The sequence below is a fragment of the Bemisia tabaci genome, chromosome 3, assembly GCF_918797505.1.
Source record: "Bemisia tabaci chromosome 3, PGI_BMITA_v3".
Classification (NCBI taxonomy): domain Eukaryota; kingdom Metazoa; phylum Arthropoda; class Insecta; order Hemiptera; family Aleyrodidae; genus Bemisia; species Bemisia tabaci.
In genome coordinates, this window is record NC_092795.1 from 29,460,577 (window position 1) to 29,480,925 (window position 20,349).

General features: G+C 38.5%; 1 protein-coding gene across 3 annotated transcripts; it reads left to right on the top strand.

Moving 5' to 3' along the window:
* Positions 1–258: 258 nt before the first annotated feature.
* On the top strand, positions 259–17,585 carry LOC109029736 (uncharacterized). 3 transcript variants are annotated; one of them, XM_019040329.2, is made up of 2 exons: positions 259–459; positions 16,085–17,585. In XM_019040329.2, the coding sequence occupies exons 1-2, from the start codon at positions 398–400 to the stop codon at positions 17,319–17,321; spliced, it is 1,299 nt and encodes a 432-aa protein (XP_018895874.2). In that variant the 5' UTR covers positions 259–397; the 3' UTR covers positions 17,322–17,585. The 3 variants fall into 3 exon arrangements, with proteins under 3 accessions (XP_018895874.2, XP_018895875.2, XP_018895876.2); XM_019040330.2 differs by lacking the exon at positions 259–459 and adding an exon at positions 8,963–9,756; XM_019040331.2 differs by lacking the exon at positions 259–459 and adding an exon at positions 12,065–12,695.
* Positions 17,586–20,349: the final 2,764 nt, after the last annotated feature.

A 20,349-nucleotide genomic window follows, 5' to 3' on the forward strand; every position in this document is an offset into this window, starting at 1 on the left:
GCACATTCACACCGAAATGCAACTTACTTCGATGAGTTTGCCAGGTCATTGCAAAACTTCACCCGCGCTTTACTCAACAGTTTCTGAAATTTTATGGAAAAAATAATATTCATGATGACCTTTTCTACAAAAAATAAATATTTTATCTGGAAAGAAATTTGGCAACGTTTTAACACTCGTACATGGCGTTTCTCCTTCCAATAACAGAACTTGTTTCCCCGGTTACAAAACTACGACTAAAATAAATGAACAGAGGGAAAACTTTCTACTCGATATAATGTTTTCTTTTTGTTATTTTGAATGTGAAATAACAGGAGTTCTTTACAGTTTAATTACACTGAAGTGTTGAAAAAAATTCTCCCCTAACCCTCAAACATTGTGATTGGTGATTTCCAACATGAACAACAATAAGAAACGGACGAAAGAAAAGAAGGAAAAGCAAAGAAGTCATTCTCGAAGGTACTTCATTTCATTTTCATTTTTGACGTATGGGAGCCACTTTAGACACTTAATTATTCGGACGCATAACTTCGTTACCTAGGAAAAGCAACGACCTTTCCTCCAGCGCTTATAAGTCACAATACTTTTTTTTTACACCACGGTTGCAATGTGTTACCCCGTCAATTAGGTAAAAATGAATGTTAACTTTGAGCTTGATAAAACAAAAAAAGTCCCTATGCATGAGTCCAAGAAAGCAATAAGAAAGTCGTTTTTACTGGAGGAATAGAATTTTAGGCAGCACGCATTGAATTTGACACTTGTTCTTTTCAGAAATCACGAAAGTGCAGGTAAGAAAACGCATAGGTATATCGATTCATGACATTTCTGCTTTCTTGTCAAATTCTATTTTTCTTCAAAAGTCGACCAATGCACATTAATTCTTGGACTTATTAACTCTTTTACCCCCTTCATTCTGCTAAGATCAATAGCATAAGGTGAATATTATTTAATGGGTGAAAATTTCAAACGAAAAGATTCGTAAAAAAGAGAAATTTTGAAACGTCACGATGGAGGTATTTAACTTGACTTTCCCATTTGATCATGTTCTTATTTCTTCGATTCCTCAATCGTCGGCTAAACGCGACTGCAAAAATAGCGTCAGGCGCTTGGATGCAACTATTCGAGCTCAAAGGTTAGCGACGTTGCATTTACAAATAATTGAAGGCGCTTCGGCAGTTTTTCCCCTCAGGAGTTGTTTTTGTGACATTGTGTCATTGGCAAAAAGTTTAATCTACGAACACAAGGCAAACATTACTTGCAGAAACCTAGGAAGAACAAAACAGAGTACCTAGAAGAGTGCTATAAAGCGTGCGATCGAATAGTTTCTTGGGTGCGTTTATTGCCGCAAGTATACTTGAAGGGAAGGCAGAATTGACGGTCACTTAATTTGCACGACTTAAAGCCGGTAATTCATTTCTACAAAAACAGTCTCTGGAGGCAGATCTGAGCATGATTAGTAAACGATTTCTTTATATCTTATGATTGATTCTTCGTTTTGGAACTATGTTGCCTTGATTTTTAAAATTTCCTGATTTTTTTTTTGGTTTTTGACCTAAGACTTTTGACTTTTCTCTGACTTCCAAAGGACGTTGTGCAAATTCCCTCTATGGGGGCAAATCTAGGGCAAAGTTCCGGATCTTCAGAAGCAGCGCATGGGAGTAATGGCGGTAATGGGATCCATTCTAAAGTTTCGATGTAAGAAAAAATTGAGACTTCTTTCAAGAATGTTTTAACTATTCCTTGATCATTATGGTTTAATCAAATATACTGCCTTCCTAGGTATGATCTGGATTTTTAAGAACTTCCACCCACATAAAGAACTAATTTGTTGAGCCGATCTACGTGTCACTCTTACAACAACACTACTTAATTATTCACTGAAAAAAAAGTGAAGTTGATTTAACATTCTGGATGTAAAAAAAGTGTGCGAGAACTTACAAAATGCTGAATTAACTTCCACAGCAGTAATTTTAGCAATGTCAAGATGTAAAATTAACTGCCGTAGCGGGTAATTTAGCTTTTTGTGAGTTCTCGCACAATTTTTTTACATCCAGAATGTTATATCAACTTCACTTTTTTTTCGGTGTTTTTCGTTCTTTCATCCGCGGGTATTTTCCTAAGGGTCGGACCATACATTTACGTTTTTAAATTGGGAAAGCATCTTTTCTTCCAACCTGCTCTTCCGAGGCTATGCAAATGCACGCAAAAGGCAAATGCATCATGGTGCTGCATTTTGCATTTTACGTATTCGGGCCTTGAACTTTCAGTTCAACACGACGAGTAAGATATGAGTTTTACGCAATGCTCACAATCATTCATTCGACAATTCTTTCCAGATCGGCTTATCAGGAAAAATCGTCATTTATTTTTAGAGGATTGCGCAAAGAAGGCCAAAGTTGCCAGTTCGCGAACGATTTCCCGAGTTTTCCCGGCAGAACCCCAACAATAATCGATGGTTTGTGTGCGCAAGTGGCAATGATAGATAGAGTGCGCTCGGTACAAAATCATTGCGCGTTAGCTTGGTCAGTGTTCGTCACTGCACCATGACCCCTGCTGCCTAAAGTTTTACGTTAAATCTTATGCTTATCTCACGCTACCAACGATAAAAAAACAAAAGAAAACAAAAGAAAAGCCTCGAAGAAATGCGTGAGAATTTATGACTGTGACGTACGTCCGATTCAGTCAAAATTGAATTACTACCGGTTCTTTTTGGTGTATAGGAGCGAGGATGGGGGACGGGGACGCCATAGGAACACTGGACAGGGTATAAAATTAAGCATCGTAATGTGTATTACTTTGACTAAATATAACGCACAAAACGGGGGACGTATTGAAACTTTCCAAATTCACAAACTGATTACGGTGGACGCACGGGTCGTAAGACGAGATGTTGGAGTTTTCGAACCAACGTGCGTTAGAGATTCAGCTTAAAGCTGATAAGCTGATATCTCAAAACAGAGGGAGAAAGCTCAGACACAAGCACAATTTTCCCCCAAAGAGATACGCTGTTTGGTGCAACACTAGTAACAACCACTCGGCTGAATTTAAGCTGAATTCCTAACGCACGTTGGCTAAAAAAACTCCAACATCCCGTTTCCAAATTAAATTCAGAAATGAGGAGATAGCGTTTTGTTTCTGTGGGTCGATTCAAATTTTCCATTTACAAAAAACAGAGTCTGTACTCGAGTCAAATTGAACACTGCACTCATTTTGGTATACTTTGCGATAGAGGAATTTATCTGTATGCTAATTTTTTAGAATACCAGAGGCATATGCCTTCACCTCCCTGAACAATTTTTAAAAAAAGTGGAAAAGACCTTTTTTCGAAATCATCGAAATTTAGTTGTACCGGCACAATTTAAAATTCCCCGCATATCGGATGCTTTTGAACTAATCAAAATTCAATGTACGTTGTATTGGGACTCAAAAGTAAAAAGTAAAAAAAAAAAAAATCGGAAAAAGGAAGTCAGATTTGCGCCTGAAGGAGTTTTTTCCCAAAACTTACTTTTTACATGGATCCTTTTGTGGGTATACTGTTCATTTCGGAGGAGGATATCGAAATTGTGAAAAGGCTGAGCAAAATTCTACATTATCAGGTTGTGGCCATGACGACAGAAGTACTGTCGTCAGTAGTGCCTCATTCAGCGTTTTCATCACGTGAATTCTGAGGCTTGATCTTTGAGTGCTACTGTTGCAACAGATGACCTCCGTCTATACATGAGATTTATAACTAGCGTGAGTAATTACATGACTACAAATGCAAAAATTAATCAAGACTCTTTTAACGGAAAAATAGATTTTCCAAGAGCAAATAAGACTTTCTTTTTGCCGATTTTTTTTGTTGACAATTTTGGGTCCTCATAAGCTGGAAAAAAAATTGATCAGTTAGAAAACATACTTTGAACTGAGAATTTCGACAGTGTCAGTAGGTATGGCTGTAGACAACCTGTTAGTGCGACCTATTGGTTAAAACAGGTGGATGCTATAGACTAGAGGGGGGGATATGGACTAACTATAGAATCCCTCGTGGGTTGCCGTTCGTAAGTCTATTACGTGCCTTCATGTGTCTATTACAACCACCCGCTTCCATCAATAGGACGACTTCATATTCTCTTTGTATCCTTGGTCGATTAATGTCATAATGTCCATTAATTTGATTAATCAGCCCGCAGGTTTTCCTGACAGTCGGAAATCGTAGAAAAATACGGCCTCTCTGAGGGCCCTCTCTCGCGTAGGGAGCGTGCCCCCCCCCCCCCCCCCCCCACCGTTGGCTCGAAAATAAGGGGAGAAAAACGAAGGAATAAAAAAGGAAGGAACGGAGGAATGAAGAAGAAGGACGCTTATATTTGCTACTTAACCATGTCAAAATTGACTCAATCTTCATACTAGATGCTTTAAATTTCGAAAATTTTATGGGAGAACCCTCCCTCCCCCCCCCCCCCCGTTTGGAGTGTTTGGATCCGTCTATGCTTTCTAAGCATGTTATTTTATGAAACTTTCTCTCTACGCTGAGGGATATCTACTTTCTCTCTCAGGTCCCAAATTCGACTGAACGACCCAATGCTTCGACCTCTTCGAGGATTCTCCACTGGTGCAAAATAACCTTAAAACGCGAATCTCAAGGCTCGGCCGGCACCATACGACACGGTACCATACTGCTGCGCTAAGGAAGAACGCCGTATGAACATTCGAGGGCTGCCAAATTTCCTTCGATAAAATGTTCATTTTTGGGTAAATTTATGATTATTTTTCCTTGAAATTTTCAGGATTTTTAGGTAAAATTGGGAACAAAATTTGCTGAAAAATTGAAGGAAAAATGTGTGTAAATTTCCCCGAAAATTCAAGATTTACCAAAGGAAATTTGGCAACGACTGAAGGTTCATACGGCGTTTTTCCTTAGCACGGCAGCACACTGGGGTAAGACACCCGCTCCACGCGAGTCAATAACGTGACGGCCGGAATGCGAGCGCTCATCGCCCAAGCCGCACAGTGGATCGAGTCAATCAGAGAAAAGGGACATGGAATTTTTTACTATAACTACAAATTTTGATGTTTATTTCATCACATTTAAAATTCCAAGGGGAGCATTGATTAGAAAATTTTACGAGGAAACCGATGAAACCGTTTTTAGACCCTCAAATGTTGGTATAATCGGAGTCTGTTATAAGCTAGAGTACCTAAATTGAGAGAGTGTGACCAACTGACCACTGGTGTTACCACCTCTGATTGGCTCGGCCATCTTGGGCTGATTGGAGCCCTTAGGACCCAAAAATGGCGGACGCCATAAGTTCATGTAATGCAAAATGACTCAAAATGTAGTTTTCTTTGCTTATCGTAACGAGAAATTCACCCAAATGCACTATTGCGACTTCTTTACATATTTTTAAGGCTAATCGTGTGCAATTTTCGAGAAAAATTATCTTAGATGCAGTAAGGTTGACAGCAAGTGCGGTTGGTGATAACTGTCAAAAGTTGGCAATGACCCCCCTCCCATCCTCAAAAACCAAAACAAAGCACCGTCATTTTTGGGTCCTAAGCCTCTCCATGGGGCCCAGTGGCCATTCTCTCTTAATATGTATAGGTACTCTATTATAAGCTTTGGAAGTTTTCAAATTTTGTCCGAGCTCTCCTACCGAGTCGATCCACTGTGAGCCGTCGCGTTCGTCGTGCCACCTGCTCTTGTGTGGATAACAATTTTCCCGGCCGCGGAACCACCAGTTAATTGTTAAGTTCACACTCTGAAACATGTGCAGCCTCCGTTCGTCCGGGGTCGATTCCAGCCGATCGGGTCCGTCTCCGTAAACAAATTAAGCCTCCGAGATTAGGCGACCGTGAAACGCTCCCAGACGCAAACGATACCAGCCGATCAGACATGTCGACAAATTAGCCCAGGCTAATCTACATATTTTCTAATAAAGAGACCGCTTCCGAGGGGGGTGGGGGCTGTATCTCTAACTTTAGGGGCAAAAAAAAGAGGAGAGGAGGAAGGTCATGTCAATAGAATGACGGACGAAAGGCTGCCAAAGAAGTTGCTTGATTGGGTTCCTCTTGGGAGGAGACGAAGGGGATGCCCAGTGAAAGGGTGGCGACAGGGGGTTTTAGAGGAAATGAGGGTTTGCCAACTCTCTGAAGGGCTTTGGGAGGATAGGGGACTTTGGTGGCTAGGGGTCGCAGAGCGCCAAAGAGCGCTATAAAAGCGGCTTTAGACATACATACAAAAAGAGGAGAGACAAAGAGGAGAAAGAGTAGAGGCCTCTCTGTAAAGATAAGTGCATGCATATAGGTTGCACACTCCCCTGCTTCGGGTCGGTTCAATCATCTCCGGTTGCGAGGTTAAAAACCTTCAGCTAAAATAATCGTCTTGTTTCGGAAAAGTGGGTCCGAGAAAAAAATTCAAGAAAAAAAAGAGACTGAATTCGGTCTATTTGCGTTGAGTAAAAAATGCATTTGACGTGTGTTACTTGGTTCCATAAAAAGTCTTTATGTATCAAACTTTTCGGTCCTTTAGTAGAACGATTTGAATGGTCTTAAACATACATACAAAAGAGGAAAAAAAGCGTTCAACTCTAAAAACAACTACTATTCGGCAATAAAGCAGTGTTTAATTGCCGGTCAAATTGTAACCAGATGTTAAGACTGATTGTTCCGAAATGATCCATTATGATCTGCATGACATGTTTCATTTTCGCACACTGTTTGTTGTCACTTCCGTTAATAGCAGGATTTCATTTTTAATGGCGTTTCCTTAGATTAGACCTTAATGCGGACGATTTAAATCAAAAGAATTTATCTTCATAGTGACCTGAGCCATATTGAGCAAGTGTTATTATGGGTCTCAGGGCTTAAGAAACAATGGAGAAAGATCAATACGTCCGTATGAACTTCAAAGAATTTTCGGAGAACGGCAAGCTGAGGCTATAGGAACTCCAGAAATCTCCTGCACGATAAAAATTGGAAAGAAACTATAATCGTGAGATTATCTTTAATACGAAAGCTGGGCGCGGCGATTCACACAAGACTTGAGTTGGGTGGGCAGAAGAAATAACTGCAGTTCGAGTCAATATTTTTGACCCAATTTTCTTTTTCAAAGACAGTCTGACAATGAGTGGAATATTTTCAACAGACGGACTTGTCCCACACATTTTTCTGGCATAATTAGTTAATAATTACTACTTTAACAGATTTTAAACGCGTGAACAGGATATTTCCAAAATTTCGATTTAAGTTGTTTCTACTAAATTTTTGGGAAGGTGCCTATCCTCATTTCCTAATATTTCAACTCTAAATCAGATCCTTAGGTTCCACTCCGGTCCAAACTATATTCCCAACATCTTTCTGGATCTGCTGGGGCCCATTTTCCGGGAGGCCATTACCATTATTACTTGAAATGTGAGACTCAATGCATAACGCGAAGCATTTTTAAAAAGGAAAAAAAAAAAAAAAAAAAAAAAAATGAATGTGCGATTGCAATCTGACAACTGTGGGACGTGGAATTTTCTCGATTCTTCTGGAATTTCACTTTCTGTTTGTCACAATATTTCAGTCGTGCGGATATCAGAGGTAAGTTCGTCCCGAAAATTGTTCCGCGGTTATTTCACCGATGCAACTAATTAATTACCGAGCGATAACCGCACGAAGCCTAACGACTGATCGCTGCATGTGAACTCTTGTTCCACGGACGTATGACACCTTCCCGTTTCAGACGTCGAATTTTCTCGATTTTTCTAGAAATGTTGAATTTTCCTTCGTTTCGATGCTATCTCTGGATAATAGGGCTGTTATGAAATTTCGCTTAACACGAGAAAAAATAGTTGTTTTTTATGTGGAATCGCTCGAATATCGCGATAAGCGAACTGACAAAGCACTTGCAGGCAAAGGTTGCTGCACTTTTAGGAGGTTCGTAGCCCCAGCCCTCCGCCCCTCCTCCTCATTTGAAGGAAGCTGTAAAATTTTCTCTCCTTTTTTTGAACTAAAAATATTGTAACATATGGTAGGAAAAAAAAATTCTGACTGTAAGGAAAGTTTAAACTTGTTACAGGGGAAGGGTTGAAGACCTAAACGAGTATTTCCATAATTTCTTCATTTTCCGATTCTTTGAATTTTCCTGGCCTTTGCACTAAACTTCCCTTCGGATTTTCTTTCTTTTCGTTACGCTAACTTCTACTAAACTTAGGACAAAATTTTCACTTCCACTAATTCAAATTATGGAAATACACTGAAAAAGAAGTTACGGGCCATACACTGGAAAAAAAAGTCGCTTGGATGTAGAGTCCGGACTCTTAAAAACATTGACAAGAAAAAATACTCTTGATTCAATCCGACTTTTTCTTGAATTGAAGAGCCAAGCTTCTTGATTTAAGCGGATTTCCTCAAAAGGAAATCCATCCAGGAATCAAAATTCAAGCAAAAAGTCTGATTGAATCAAGAGTATTTTTTCTTGTCAATGTTTTTAAGAGCCAGGACTCTAGATCCGAGCGACTTTTTTTTTCCAGTGTACCTACAGACATACCGTCCGTTCCGGGCTCAGAGGCGGAAAGTTCCGGGTGCTGGAGCCGTAACTTCGACTGCTGCGGGTGCTGGAGCCGTGGCTTCGACAGTTCCGGGTGCTACGCCCGGAACTTTCGGCTTCTGTTCCCGGAACGCGGACGGTACGCTTCATAGCCCGCAAGTACAGCTCCAACGGCTAAAGTTTCTTTTTCGGTGCAGGCACCCAGAAGTTGTTGACCCTCTCTCGAAAAGCTCCGTCTAATGACGTCGCCAATGAATCAGTCCATCCTGCCTCCTTTTGATGCCAGTTTTCGATATGACGTCACTTTCGACCCGGAGAGGAGTCGATGACGGGGAAAACTAGGAGACAAAAAATGCAAACTCTGGCGGAAACAATAAGATCGGTGAGCTAATTACGTAATCACGCACGACTCAAAATTATGACAGCTGTTCGTTATTAAGAACGGAGCAACGGAGAAATGAGAGGACGACAAGTTCGCCTATTGTTGTCGCAGAGTGCAGCGCAGCGCAGTCGCCGCAAACCGTCGCCATCGCGAAAAATTACGATTTCCCGATCCAAAATTCGAAAATCGGGGAAAACGTGATCGGTAGCCGAATTTTGGAAACACCAAAAATCTTCGTTTTGTGTGCTGGTGCGCTGTTCGAACTTACGACCATAGATTCATTTAGAATTTCGCTGTGTATCATCATATTCCGATATCAGTAACGTGAATGGTTAACTAATTTCCGGAACTGTCGAAAAAGCTTCAATTCGTGTTCTGTTGCAGTTCGAAGTTAAAATAAAGACCACTCAAGTTTTCGAGTCCTATAAATTCCTGTAAAACTTTCGTTATACCATCTAAAGCCAATAAAAAACGCGCAAATCGGAAACAAACGTTAACAGTCGACTGATTTCCAGCGTTACTGACAAAGCTTTCGCTTCATGTGTTAGTGCTGCTGCAAGTTGATGAACTGACTACTAAAATTGTTTAATTCCAAAAATTTCTGATAATTTGTGCGTTGAATCATCGATATCTGATCGAAAACGCGCAAATCGGATAGCGGAGTGAATAGTTGACTGCCCTCTTGAACTTCTGGAGGAGGAAAATTGTTCCGTGCGATGGTGAAATTCAAGATGTCTGGTAGTTTTAAGATGACGAACACTCAAATTTTCAAATCATAATAGACATTTTCATGATCTCCGCGTTGAATTACTGAGAAAAAATTTTATTGGCCGTTTCTTAGCGATTGCATCAACGGGAATTAAATGTGAGTAACATTTGTGTCTGACTAAGTTTATCTGGAAGGGAACAACCTAGATGAAAAGAAAATGATTTCCAACGGGGTTTCAGGGGGTTCAGAGTTCACATGACTCCATGGAGCAGTGGAAATTCAAAATATCCTGAGAACTATCGGGTGTTCCATGTGATTTTGCAACCACCAACCAATCTGTAAAAGAGAATACGGCGATATTGCTGGGGATAACAGCCATAAATATTAGTCTGTCAACATTCACCCATTAATTTGTCACGATATTTCTTTTGAAATATCATTCTACACATACTGTCAAGGAATTTCAACTCAATATTGCGTGAAAATACTTCCTGTAGTAAGTATGATGGTAGAATAGTACTGGGTCTAAGCTATTCTAAGGGAAAATCGAGGTCAAAAAATTCCCAAATACTCAGAGAGACCTATATAGAGTTGAGTCTTCTTAGATCTCACCAGTAGATCTCGCTCTTCATCTACTGATATAAGTCCAAAAAGTAACTCTCTCAGCGCGACCCCAGCTCAGCTGTTTAAGCTGAACACTTTCCCCTTAGCCTTGAACTGATACTTATTAGAATTCAAATTTTTGACTCTGATTGAAATTTTTGGAATTTTTTGGCCTTGATTATCCCTCGTAGAGTAGTGAGGACTTAGCACTATTCTATTACTTACAGTTCGGGTTACGCATTTTCGTAATTTTACATTTTCATTGGTGATAGGTACTGAATAAAAAGTTGCAAAAATATTACCGAAATCATCGACGCAAATACTCATGAGCATTATTGGTCAGAAGAAAAGCCGTAGAGGTGACTTGCAATGCAGTAAAAATGTATATTTATGGGAGAAAAAGTAATATACGAGTATAATATAGTAATATCGTATTGATGGAACATCTCATAGAGAGGTGGGGACGGATCGAGAAAGGAGCAATATACAGGATGTTTTGATAGTCAAGCGCCATGAATTGAGTGTTTGGGGGGAGGGGTCTTCGAAAGAAGGCCTAATGAGTGTAATCACTTCGAATCTTTGCGGCCATTACCTGGATTCCTTGAAATTTCGATACTAATTTCCAGTCACAATAAATGAGACAGATCTGACTTTAGCATACTGTACGATGCGTTTATTTTCATTTGATACCTGATACCTACTGCAGTGGCCCAGGTCGGGAATCCGGGACGACACGGTGCTCGTATCCCGGTAGCCGTAGCATCAGGGGATTTCGTCGCGATATACGTCATACGACTCAGAACACAATGCGAAAGATAATCATGCGACGTAACGGAGAACAATGAACTTGACAAATCTGAGAGGTTGCCATGAAATCAATGCCCACGCTACGGCTACTCATCGGGCTTACAATAATTAGCCGAAACTGACCTGGGTGCGGAGACAGATTGAGCTGAGACTTATGAGTTAACTTTTGACGGAATGGGCCGGGGATGGGGTCGGAATTACGTCAATACATCATGCGTTCATCGTTAAAATTCCGATGAGGAAACTCACATGGAGCACGCACCGATAAGCTCTCAGAAAAAGTTGGGACACACGCTGACAGTGTGATGGAGTCTGGCAAAATGTGCCTTAAGGTGGAAAATTCAGTTTGAGGACAGTTTTCGTGAACCTATGGGATCTAAAATGTGGTTAAGATTAGGCAACTTTTTGGCTCTTTATAGAATAGGTGCACACTGAAGAAAAAAATCTCGGTGTATTTACTAAAAAAAGGGTAAAATGTCGGTAAAATTATTGAAATTTCTCGGTAATTTTACTGGACCTTGCTAAAAACGCCAATATTTTATATCGACTGTGGTAGAATTACCGAGACAAAATGGCAAAGTTACCGGGAATTGATCACCAATAAAAGTGGTATTCTTACCTGAAAAAAAAACCAGTAAAAATACCGGTTTTTAGGTAAGCTTACCAGTCTGTCTGGGTAAAATTATTAATAATTGGTAAAAAAAAGTGAGATGGGAAAGGTATCAACGGACCTTGGTAAAAACGCCGAGAATTTTTTTTCACTGACGAACCTAATCACGAGTACTGCTTTGCATCTTTCCTAAAATAAGCTCTGAATTTTACCTGATTTTTCTGTAAAAATAATTTTCCTGTACCTAAAATGATGCATTTATCTGCGCGAATGATTCTGCTTAGTCTTACAAAACCGCATTGAAGGCCAGAAAACCTTATACCGGCCATTTCATCTGGGATATTTTCTTTATTTTTCAGTACCATTATTTGCACCCAATGCATCGGGATATATCTATAAACAGCGAAAAAAGCTGGAAGATATCAATTCGCAGCAACACTCTTCGAGCTTTCAAGAGTCGAAAAAACTTTAAAAAAAACATTCCACCACAGAATCACTCGAAAGCACGAGTCACCGTCACTGCTATTTTTTTTCGCAACTTGCAAAGCGCAGGCTTCATTCCGCTTTTTTCAGCAATTTTCTCTACTTTCGACATCAACGTAGCTTGCCAACTAAGCATTTTCAGGATTGCCTTGTGAGTTCGCGCATAGGCTGAGGCATAGGTTCCAAATCCGAAACTAAATCCTCATCGAATATGTAATTGTCAAGTCTGGTCTAGTCTTTATCATTATCTGAATCTACCGCTATGTCTACCTCATAAACAGTGTTCTTTACTCGTGATTCAAGTTACAAGTCTTTTCGTGAGCAGATTTAAGCTCAGTCTCGTGGCCTCTTCGTATTTTGGCATTGCTATAGAGCCCGCGGTGTGTATGCTAATTGTTAATGGATTCTTCTACGCCATAAATCTCTGTGCATTTTGCTCAAACGGTTCGGTGTGCGCCAAATTAATAGCGCGTTACGAAACTGCAGCGGTAAATGCTGGTGCATCGTGATAAGTTATTCGTTTAGCTCCGCGAATTACGACTGGACGAAAATCAAACCTCTCGTCAAAAAAAAACAAAACAAAACAAAAGAGGTGAGCATTAGCTGAGAATACACAGTAGCATCATTACACAAAACTCTTGTAGGGAGGGGGGGGAGGGTGGTGGTGGCAAATGACCCGCGTAACCCCTAACATGATACATGAGTAAAGACATGAATAAATTGATAGCTTCACAAAGGCACATGGCGACATCTTACTTGCAGTTAATTTAATAACCGTTCATTATAAGAACATGAGTTAGATGAGTAATAATATAAAAAGAAGTATGTAATTACGATACCTAATAGGACTGTTCAAAAATCAAGTTTTCAGCAATTCGATAAATTTTTCTCGTTTTTGATCTAGGCCTTCTGCACCGCAAAAGACGCAACTGAACACTGTCCTTTTGAGAAAAATGACTTTCTTCATACTATTAAATAAGCGAAACTGAGTTTACTATTCAATTAAGACTACGTTTTCATTTTATATGTAAAAAAAAAAAAATAATCACGTAAAAATAAAATATGTGGCGAGTAAGTTATTTGATCGATACATTGAGGCAATGCAAGCCTCATAGAAAAATAATTTTTTTGCGATACTACATGAGAAGCTCTCCTGAAAATTTGAGATCGAGAGAATTTTAGAGATGTTCTTACAAATTTGGCCATTAATTGGCAGACATATAGCAATTAGGAACTTCAATTTGCTGCTCACTTAAGAAATGGCACACGTGCTATCAGTTTCCGTGTGACGCGTTTTTATGCATGGGCCAGAAAATATAGTTCCTTATTGCAAAAAGAAGTCAAATTGTTTTTAAGATCTGAACTGACAGTTACCTCTATGGAGGAGGTTTAAAAATCTCGAGGCAAAAAAAACACTCTTGTGTAAAGTATTTCTCCTCCCCTGCCCTTCTCCTCCCGGTTAATATAAGCAAATCTGAAGGAAAACATTTTGGGGAACAGGAAAAAAATTCAGTGAAAAATAGAGAATAAGATGCGGAATATCTTGGCGGTTGATCGCGATAACCGCTGACGGTGTGCTGGATCGAGCAAAAAATTTGCAGAAAATAAAAGTAGGTTAAAAGACGATGATGGACACGTCGCGCGGTGGAAGTTTACATTTCATTAAACATTTTATGCTCTCGCCGGTCTTAATTTTTCCCCGTAGAATGTTGTTGTCTCCCCGTGCGGCCCGAGCGTGAGGCACGCAGCTGCGAGGGAAGGTCGATATCTGCGTGAGAAGCAAAATGAGACATACAAAATTGGACGCCCTTAGAGGATGCAAAAAATGTTGAAAAGATAAGAGAAATAAAAAAAAAAAAAAAAAAAAAAATTCAAATTTTCTTTGATCTAGAGAAAAATGTTTGCACGTATTTAAGTTTTCATTCAAACGATAATGATAATTTATTGAATTCAAATAATTATTGGAGAAAAAAATAAAAAAAATGGGAGGCAAATTTAATTTGTGATCTATGACAAAGTTAGGCACACCCCTTCGTGTTCCACACACCCAAACTTGAAAACTTTCCTACACTGATTTTTCCTCCAGTATTATATGAGTTCGAGTTTTGGAGAGGGACATAAATTAGATTGTCGGTGCAGGCAAAGAAAATAATTAGCATTTCACTCAAATGCCGTACAATGAAATGACTTCACGCCATAGGGTTCAACAGCACGTGAAAGTTAACTTGTTTCGTGAAATTTTTCGACTCCTTACGATAACCCGCCATTTACGATGATTAACGGTTCGTGATAAGTATCCGTTATTGCATAGTCAGTTATTTGAAGGCGTTTTGAGGCCCGCATTTTCCATTGATTTCAAAAGCACGTTGATATTTTGACCCAGGGTTTAACTTGCAATCTCCCTTGCTGATGGTAATTAAATTTATTGAATTATTTGATAGAAACTGTTAAAATCCGAAAGGATGGATATTGAAAGTTTTTAATATTTTTAACGTTGATATTTTACTCTGCTACACACGGATTACCACTATGAACTATTCGTGATGAGTATCCGTTATTGCATAATCAGTTATTCCAAGGCGTTTTAAGGCCCGCATTTTCCATTGATTTCAAAAGCACTTTGATACGCATTTTGGGACCAAATTATTTTTTTTAGATTTATTTGTTTGTTTGTTTCTCAAAAAGGCTAATACAAATATGTCAAGTTATACATTACAAACTCACTAACATGCGATGAACCCAATGTCACTACCAAACTTCTGAAACTCGTTGCCTCCCTTAATTTAAAAATCTAAATTTTTATAGATACACCCATCTTCCTAAGATGCTGAATGTCTTTAAACAAATCAACTAACTAACTAACTAACTATTTTAATACATTTATCAAGTAAGTAGGGAAAATAATTAAATCAAATAGGAGTAGGTCAAACTAAGATTCAATCCTGAGTGTACTCATTGATTTCACGTTAGTTATATATTCTTTTAATTTCGCTTGAAAATTTTTTGCATCATAAATTTTCTTTAGATCATCTGGGAGCTTCAAGAAGAGGGTATGCATACCCTCTTGGCCTCTTTTTAAAGTGGGACTACCCTTCATCGCAGCCGTTATATCAGCATTCCTGGTGTTTACTTGGCAGTTGGCATTTGAGTTTCTAGGATCTAATTTATTAATGACAAAATTTATGATAGATCGAAATATCAAGGGGGATGGCACTGTAAGCAGCCAATCATATGGATTTAATTTGAATCCAGTCCTCAAAGCTCTCTTTTGGATTTTGAAAACTCTTTCAATAAAGAGTTCACCACACTGAGTCCAAGAGTTAATACAATAGTCAATTCTTGATATAATAAGGGCATGGTAGGTATACATTTACATCAAAATCACAAAACTTTGACAACATACAGTAGACTCTGAATTATCCGGATTAATTGGTGCCGGGCCCGATCCGGATAAAAAAAAATCCAGATGATAATAATAGTAAACACAAACACCACCAACCACCACCACCATGTATACATCAGGTACATACCAACACGAATTTAAAAGGTTAACGCCAAATTAAACGACTCAATGGTGATAATGAATGGTAGCCGACAACGATAAATTACAATAGGAGACTAAAGCGCGCAATACGTGAAGTAGGTATTCATACAGTCTTGTAGCCGCTAATGTGCGTTTTAGGCTAACTAACCGACTGCACTGCGTTTGGCGTAATGCGAGAAGTATTTATGCAATCTAGTAGGCGCAATGCGTTCCACGCCGACCTCACTGTTTGGCGCAATGCGTGAAATATTCCTTCAGCCTTGCAGGCGCCAATATGCCTTGTGACCGCTTCTCCGCGGATCCGCTCACTTATCGGAATGCGTACGTAGTTACATGGTTGCAAAATCGATCCGGATAATCCAGAGTCCGGATAATACGAAGCCGGATAATCCAGAGTCTACTGTATTAACTGTCTGACTTTTCTTCATTTGTTCCAGAATGAGTGATGAGCAACTACTTCTGATGACTTTACCAGAAAATGACGATGAAGATGAAGAACATAGACGACGAATAAATCCTGCCAGAAAAAAACCTGTGATCAAAGGACGAAGCCCTCGATATGTAAGCCAAGGGGCAGCAAACGTAATGAAACAATGGCCATCGCATCATTCTCACATGCACTTTTTGCTAACATTGGCGGCAATTTTGTTCCTTATTTTTTTCTTCCTCCTGTACATCTCATGCTTTCGTAGGAATCCCCTGGGTCCCATTGACGCAGAAAAAAGAAAATGCATTGCAGACGATTTCAATCGAATTAAGCGGCTGTACAAGAAAGTGTTCGGTGCTCACAAAAAGACTCTTGACGAAGACTGTAAAGATTTTTACGATAGGGAAAGGGCTCTGGTGGAGTTGGAAAATTCTACATCAGAGTCTCAAATCTATTCATTAATTAATGATTGTAACATATTTTACGTTCACAGTGAAAGTATGCCTTTTAGTCATTTAAAAGCTTGTGCAATGGAGTCCGCATTACGCTACGCACCCGATAAGCAATTTTTTTTCATTAGGCTTACAAAGTGTTCACCAAAAGCAGAGCATATGGAGGATGGCGAGACTGACATGAATTCTCTAGTCCATAATTTAACCGCAGTCCTTCGCAATGATTATCCGAACCTGAAAATTGTGACTACTGACGGTTGTAAATATTTTTCAGGGTCACCATTAAAAGACTTGTGGCAGGATAGCTCTGAATTAATAAATAAAGCAGCACAAATACTGACAGTGTGGCGATTTGGAGGAACAGTCCTTTCGCTCAATGCTCTAGTCACAAACCGCAAGCTTTTCGAGCAAATAGAAAGCTCGGTAGAAGTTTGCAAATTTTTAATTAGATCACGATTGCAGTGCAATAATTTTGTTCGAGAGTTACTCCTGCAAATGAGAGAAAAGCTGGTTCCAGCTGACAACTCTAAAAACAAGACTGTTTCACCAAATAATTCCACGAGTACTGAACTCATTAGCGATGTGATAGATAAAAGTCTGGAAAATTTTTGCCACAATCCTGTTGGCTGTATGGGAGTTAGAAGGATAGAGAGATCCAAAATATGTAAGCAAGTGGAGGAGCAGTGTTATCTTCTTGATTTTAAAGGATGGAGACAAGAAAATTTGGATTGGCAAAAATCGATACAATATTTTTGCCCATCTATAACAAGGAGAAGCATGAATTTTACCATTTAAAATGATTTTACAGCAAGCATCCTTCACTGATCTCAGAAGTGAAAATCTTCGTGTAGAGAAAAACGCCACCTTAATCTTATATGTGATTTTATATTAAATTCAACTAGCTTGAGAAATAAAGAATTCTTATTTCTCACCAGTATTGTGTACAGACGTTTAAAATAGGTAGGACTTTATGTTAGATTTCTTTTTGACTTTTTTAATTTCTTACAAAGCAATCAAAAGTGTGATATTTTCTATGTAAATAAACTTTATTTCTAAATATTTCTATCAAGTGTGTTTGATGAGTCAATTTTTGAAAAACAGAATGTTATCTTAAGAGTTTAATCCCCTTGCATCAGATAATGGAGTGAACTTTTAAATAAGTCGAGGATGCAACGGATACTCAATGGACAAGGAAAGAAATTAATCTTGGCAACTCGGACTAGACGCCTCATCAAAATCAGAGTCAACAAGTAAGTAGGAGCACCGGAAAAGATTCGGAGTTGGTGCTTCCGGAAATTTAGGACCGGTTTGTCTTTTCCACATGGCCAAAAAAACTCTGATATTCACCGACTCTTTAAAATTCCCTTAAATTGCCAGATGCTCCTGACTTAAAAAAAAGGGGCAACCTTTATTCTTTACATGATGATCTCGTTCACAAATACATTTTTAAGTTCTATTATCGCATAAGCTCAGATTACCACTTCTACAAGAATTGGCTAAAAACAGAAACCTCAATTTCCTATACTCGATAATAAGTGCTTTACTCTCCCAGCACCAAATCCAAATTATAACACTCAATTCGTGAGGCGAACTATTTTGATAGCATGAACCTTTGTCAAAAGAAATGGAAGAATTTAGTCTCCGGATGATGAGGAAAAAATCAATGTGATAGAAAGAGTAAAATTGATGTCAATATTGTTTATGATTTTCTGAACATACCAACACAGGTTTTTAGATCCAGATGAGATAAAAAATTTATTTGTGCAACATTCTTAAGGAAAAAGATTAACAAAAGATATTTCGACAATTTTCGAGTAGAATATATCAACCTAAGAGCTAGTAACTTTCATAAAATATTGATTACAAAAACACTTCCCTTACAAGCTAGCTACGTTCATAGAATACAGCGAGATTGAGAGGAAATAATGCGCAACAAAAACAAAGACATCCACAAAATCACAATATTACTCATCATGTTTTTCTGATGCTGAATCAGTGAGTCTTCCTTATATTGTTTCTGAGTAGCATCTCAGATGATTTAGACAAAGAAAAAAAGTCCGAGAGTGGGGTCATACTTCTGTCCAACGCAAAAACGCCGTAACACAATCCTAAAAATGCTCAATTCTTCCCGACAAAATGTTCTATTACAACCAACAAACATTCATTCTTCATATTGTTAAAATGACTCTGAATCATTGGAATTTCTAATTGAAAAAGTGAGGCATGATAGTGATCATGTTTTCGCAGAGAAGAGTGTGGAGGATAAATGCAAAGTCTGGAATGAAGTTGCGGTGTTTTTGCATTAGATAGTAGCGTAGTTGAAGAATGAAATTAAAGGAGAAAACCGAAAAGTGAGAATCCGAATCAGAGATTTCCATAAAGAATTAGCCATGTCTCAATTCGTAACGTCCCAAATTTACCATTACTTTCATCATCTGTAAAATGCTGAGTTCTGGAAATAGGAGTGATGACAATTATTGAAAGAATATGCATACAAATTAGGAAGTATCTTGCTTGAAAATTCAGTTCACTAATCGTCCAAACACAGAGAATTTCAGCTAGAGTCTTTCTTCCTGTATGATGCTTCTAAATCTGTTAATGGGTCGTTTTTAATAAATGAAGGGAAAATATTTAGTGTCCCAATATATAGACAGCATTGAAATGTGCAAAACTCACAAGTAAAAGAAACCTTTCAACAAGGTTTCCCGAGATAAAAAGTTCTGGTTGATTTTGAGTGATACATTTCAATTTGCCTGGATCATTAGAGATGTTAAGTTTGAGCAATATCAACGATTTAAAATGCCATGATGCCTTTATTGATTAATCAATGACCTTGAAATGGATTCACAAAATTACGCAAATCCTTTTTTAACGATTTCAACATTGTACATGCTGAGGGTAAAATGAAAAACTTGGTCTTGCTTAAATCTAGTTAAGCTACGCACAAAATACAAAATTAATTTCTCAGGAGGAAGGAGAAGATGCACATTTGGAAAAAGCTACAATCAAAAATGCAAAAACGAAACACCCTCTCTTGGAAAATGGCGCAAAGATTATTTTAGTCAAAGAGGCAAAACTTAAAGAAGCATCCGCAGAGAGTGTCACAAAATGCACACCAACCTAACACTGCGACTTGACCCATTTTAATGGGATCAAACATACCTAACATAGAGACTTTTAAGCCCAATCAAAATCCAAGCTTTACATAAAGTGAGGTGCGCACAATAATTTGATTAAGAAAAGCCAAATTAGCGACTTCCTGACAACTACTCATCATCAGGGAGCAAATTATTTGTCTCCCCAAAAAACATATCTTCAAATAATGTGATATTCTAAGCGTATAATGTACCTAATCATTCCGTTAAATTTAATTGTTGAACAATCTTGGAGTCACGTTTGAAGCAACTTGCTGAAACTGGGAAGCAGCACCCTCGAAAAATTGCCATCTTGTTCGGAGAAAATTACTTAAATTTACATTCAAAAGTACGCAATTTCCTGCTTGAGTCTTTACCGCTTACTGTGTTTTTTTTTTTTTTTTTTTTTTAATCACTTCCACTTCTTCTTTCCTGCAACTTATATGGGATATGTTTAATCAAACAACATTCCTAGTTAATGAAGGGTGTATAAACTCTTTCCGATATTATTAATTATTATGTGTGCCGATGAGAATGACTATTTTCAAGTTCCAAGCATCCTCATTCAACTTGATAGAAGTGACTCAGGGAGTAATGAATAGTCGTAGTTGGGCACCCATTATGACTAAACTTAAGACAACCTTGAGCATGAACAAATTAAGCCTCCAAACAAACCCAGACATTGTAGT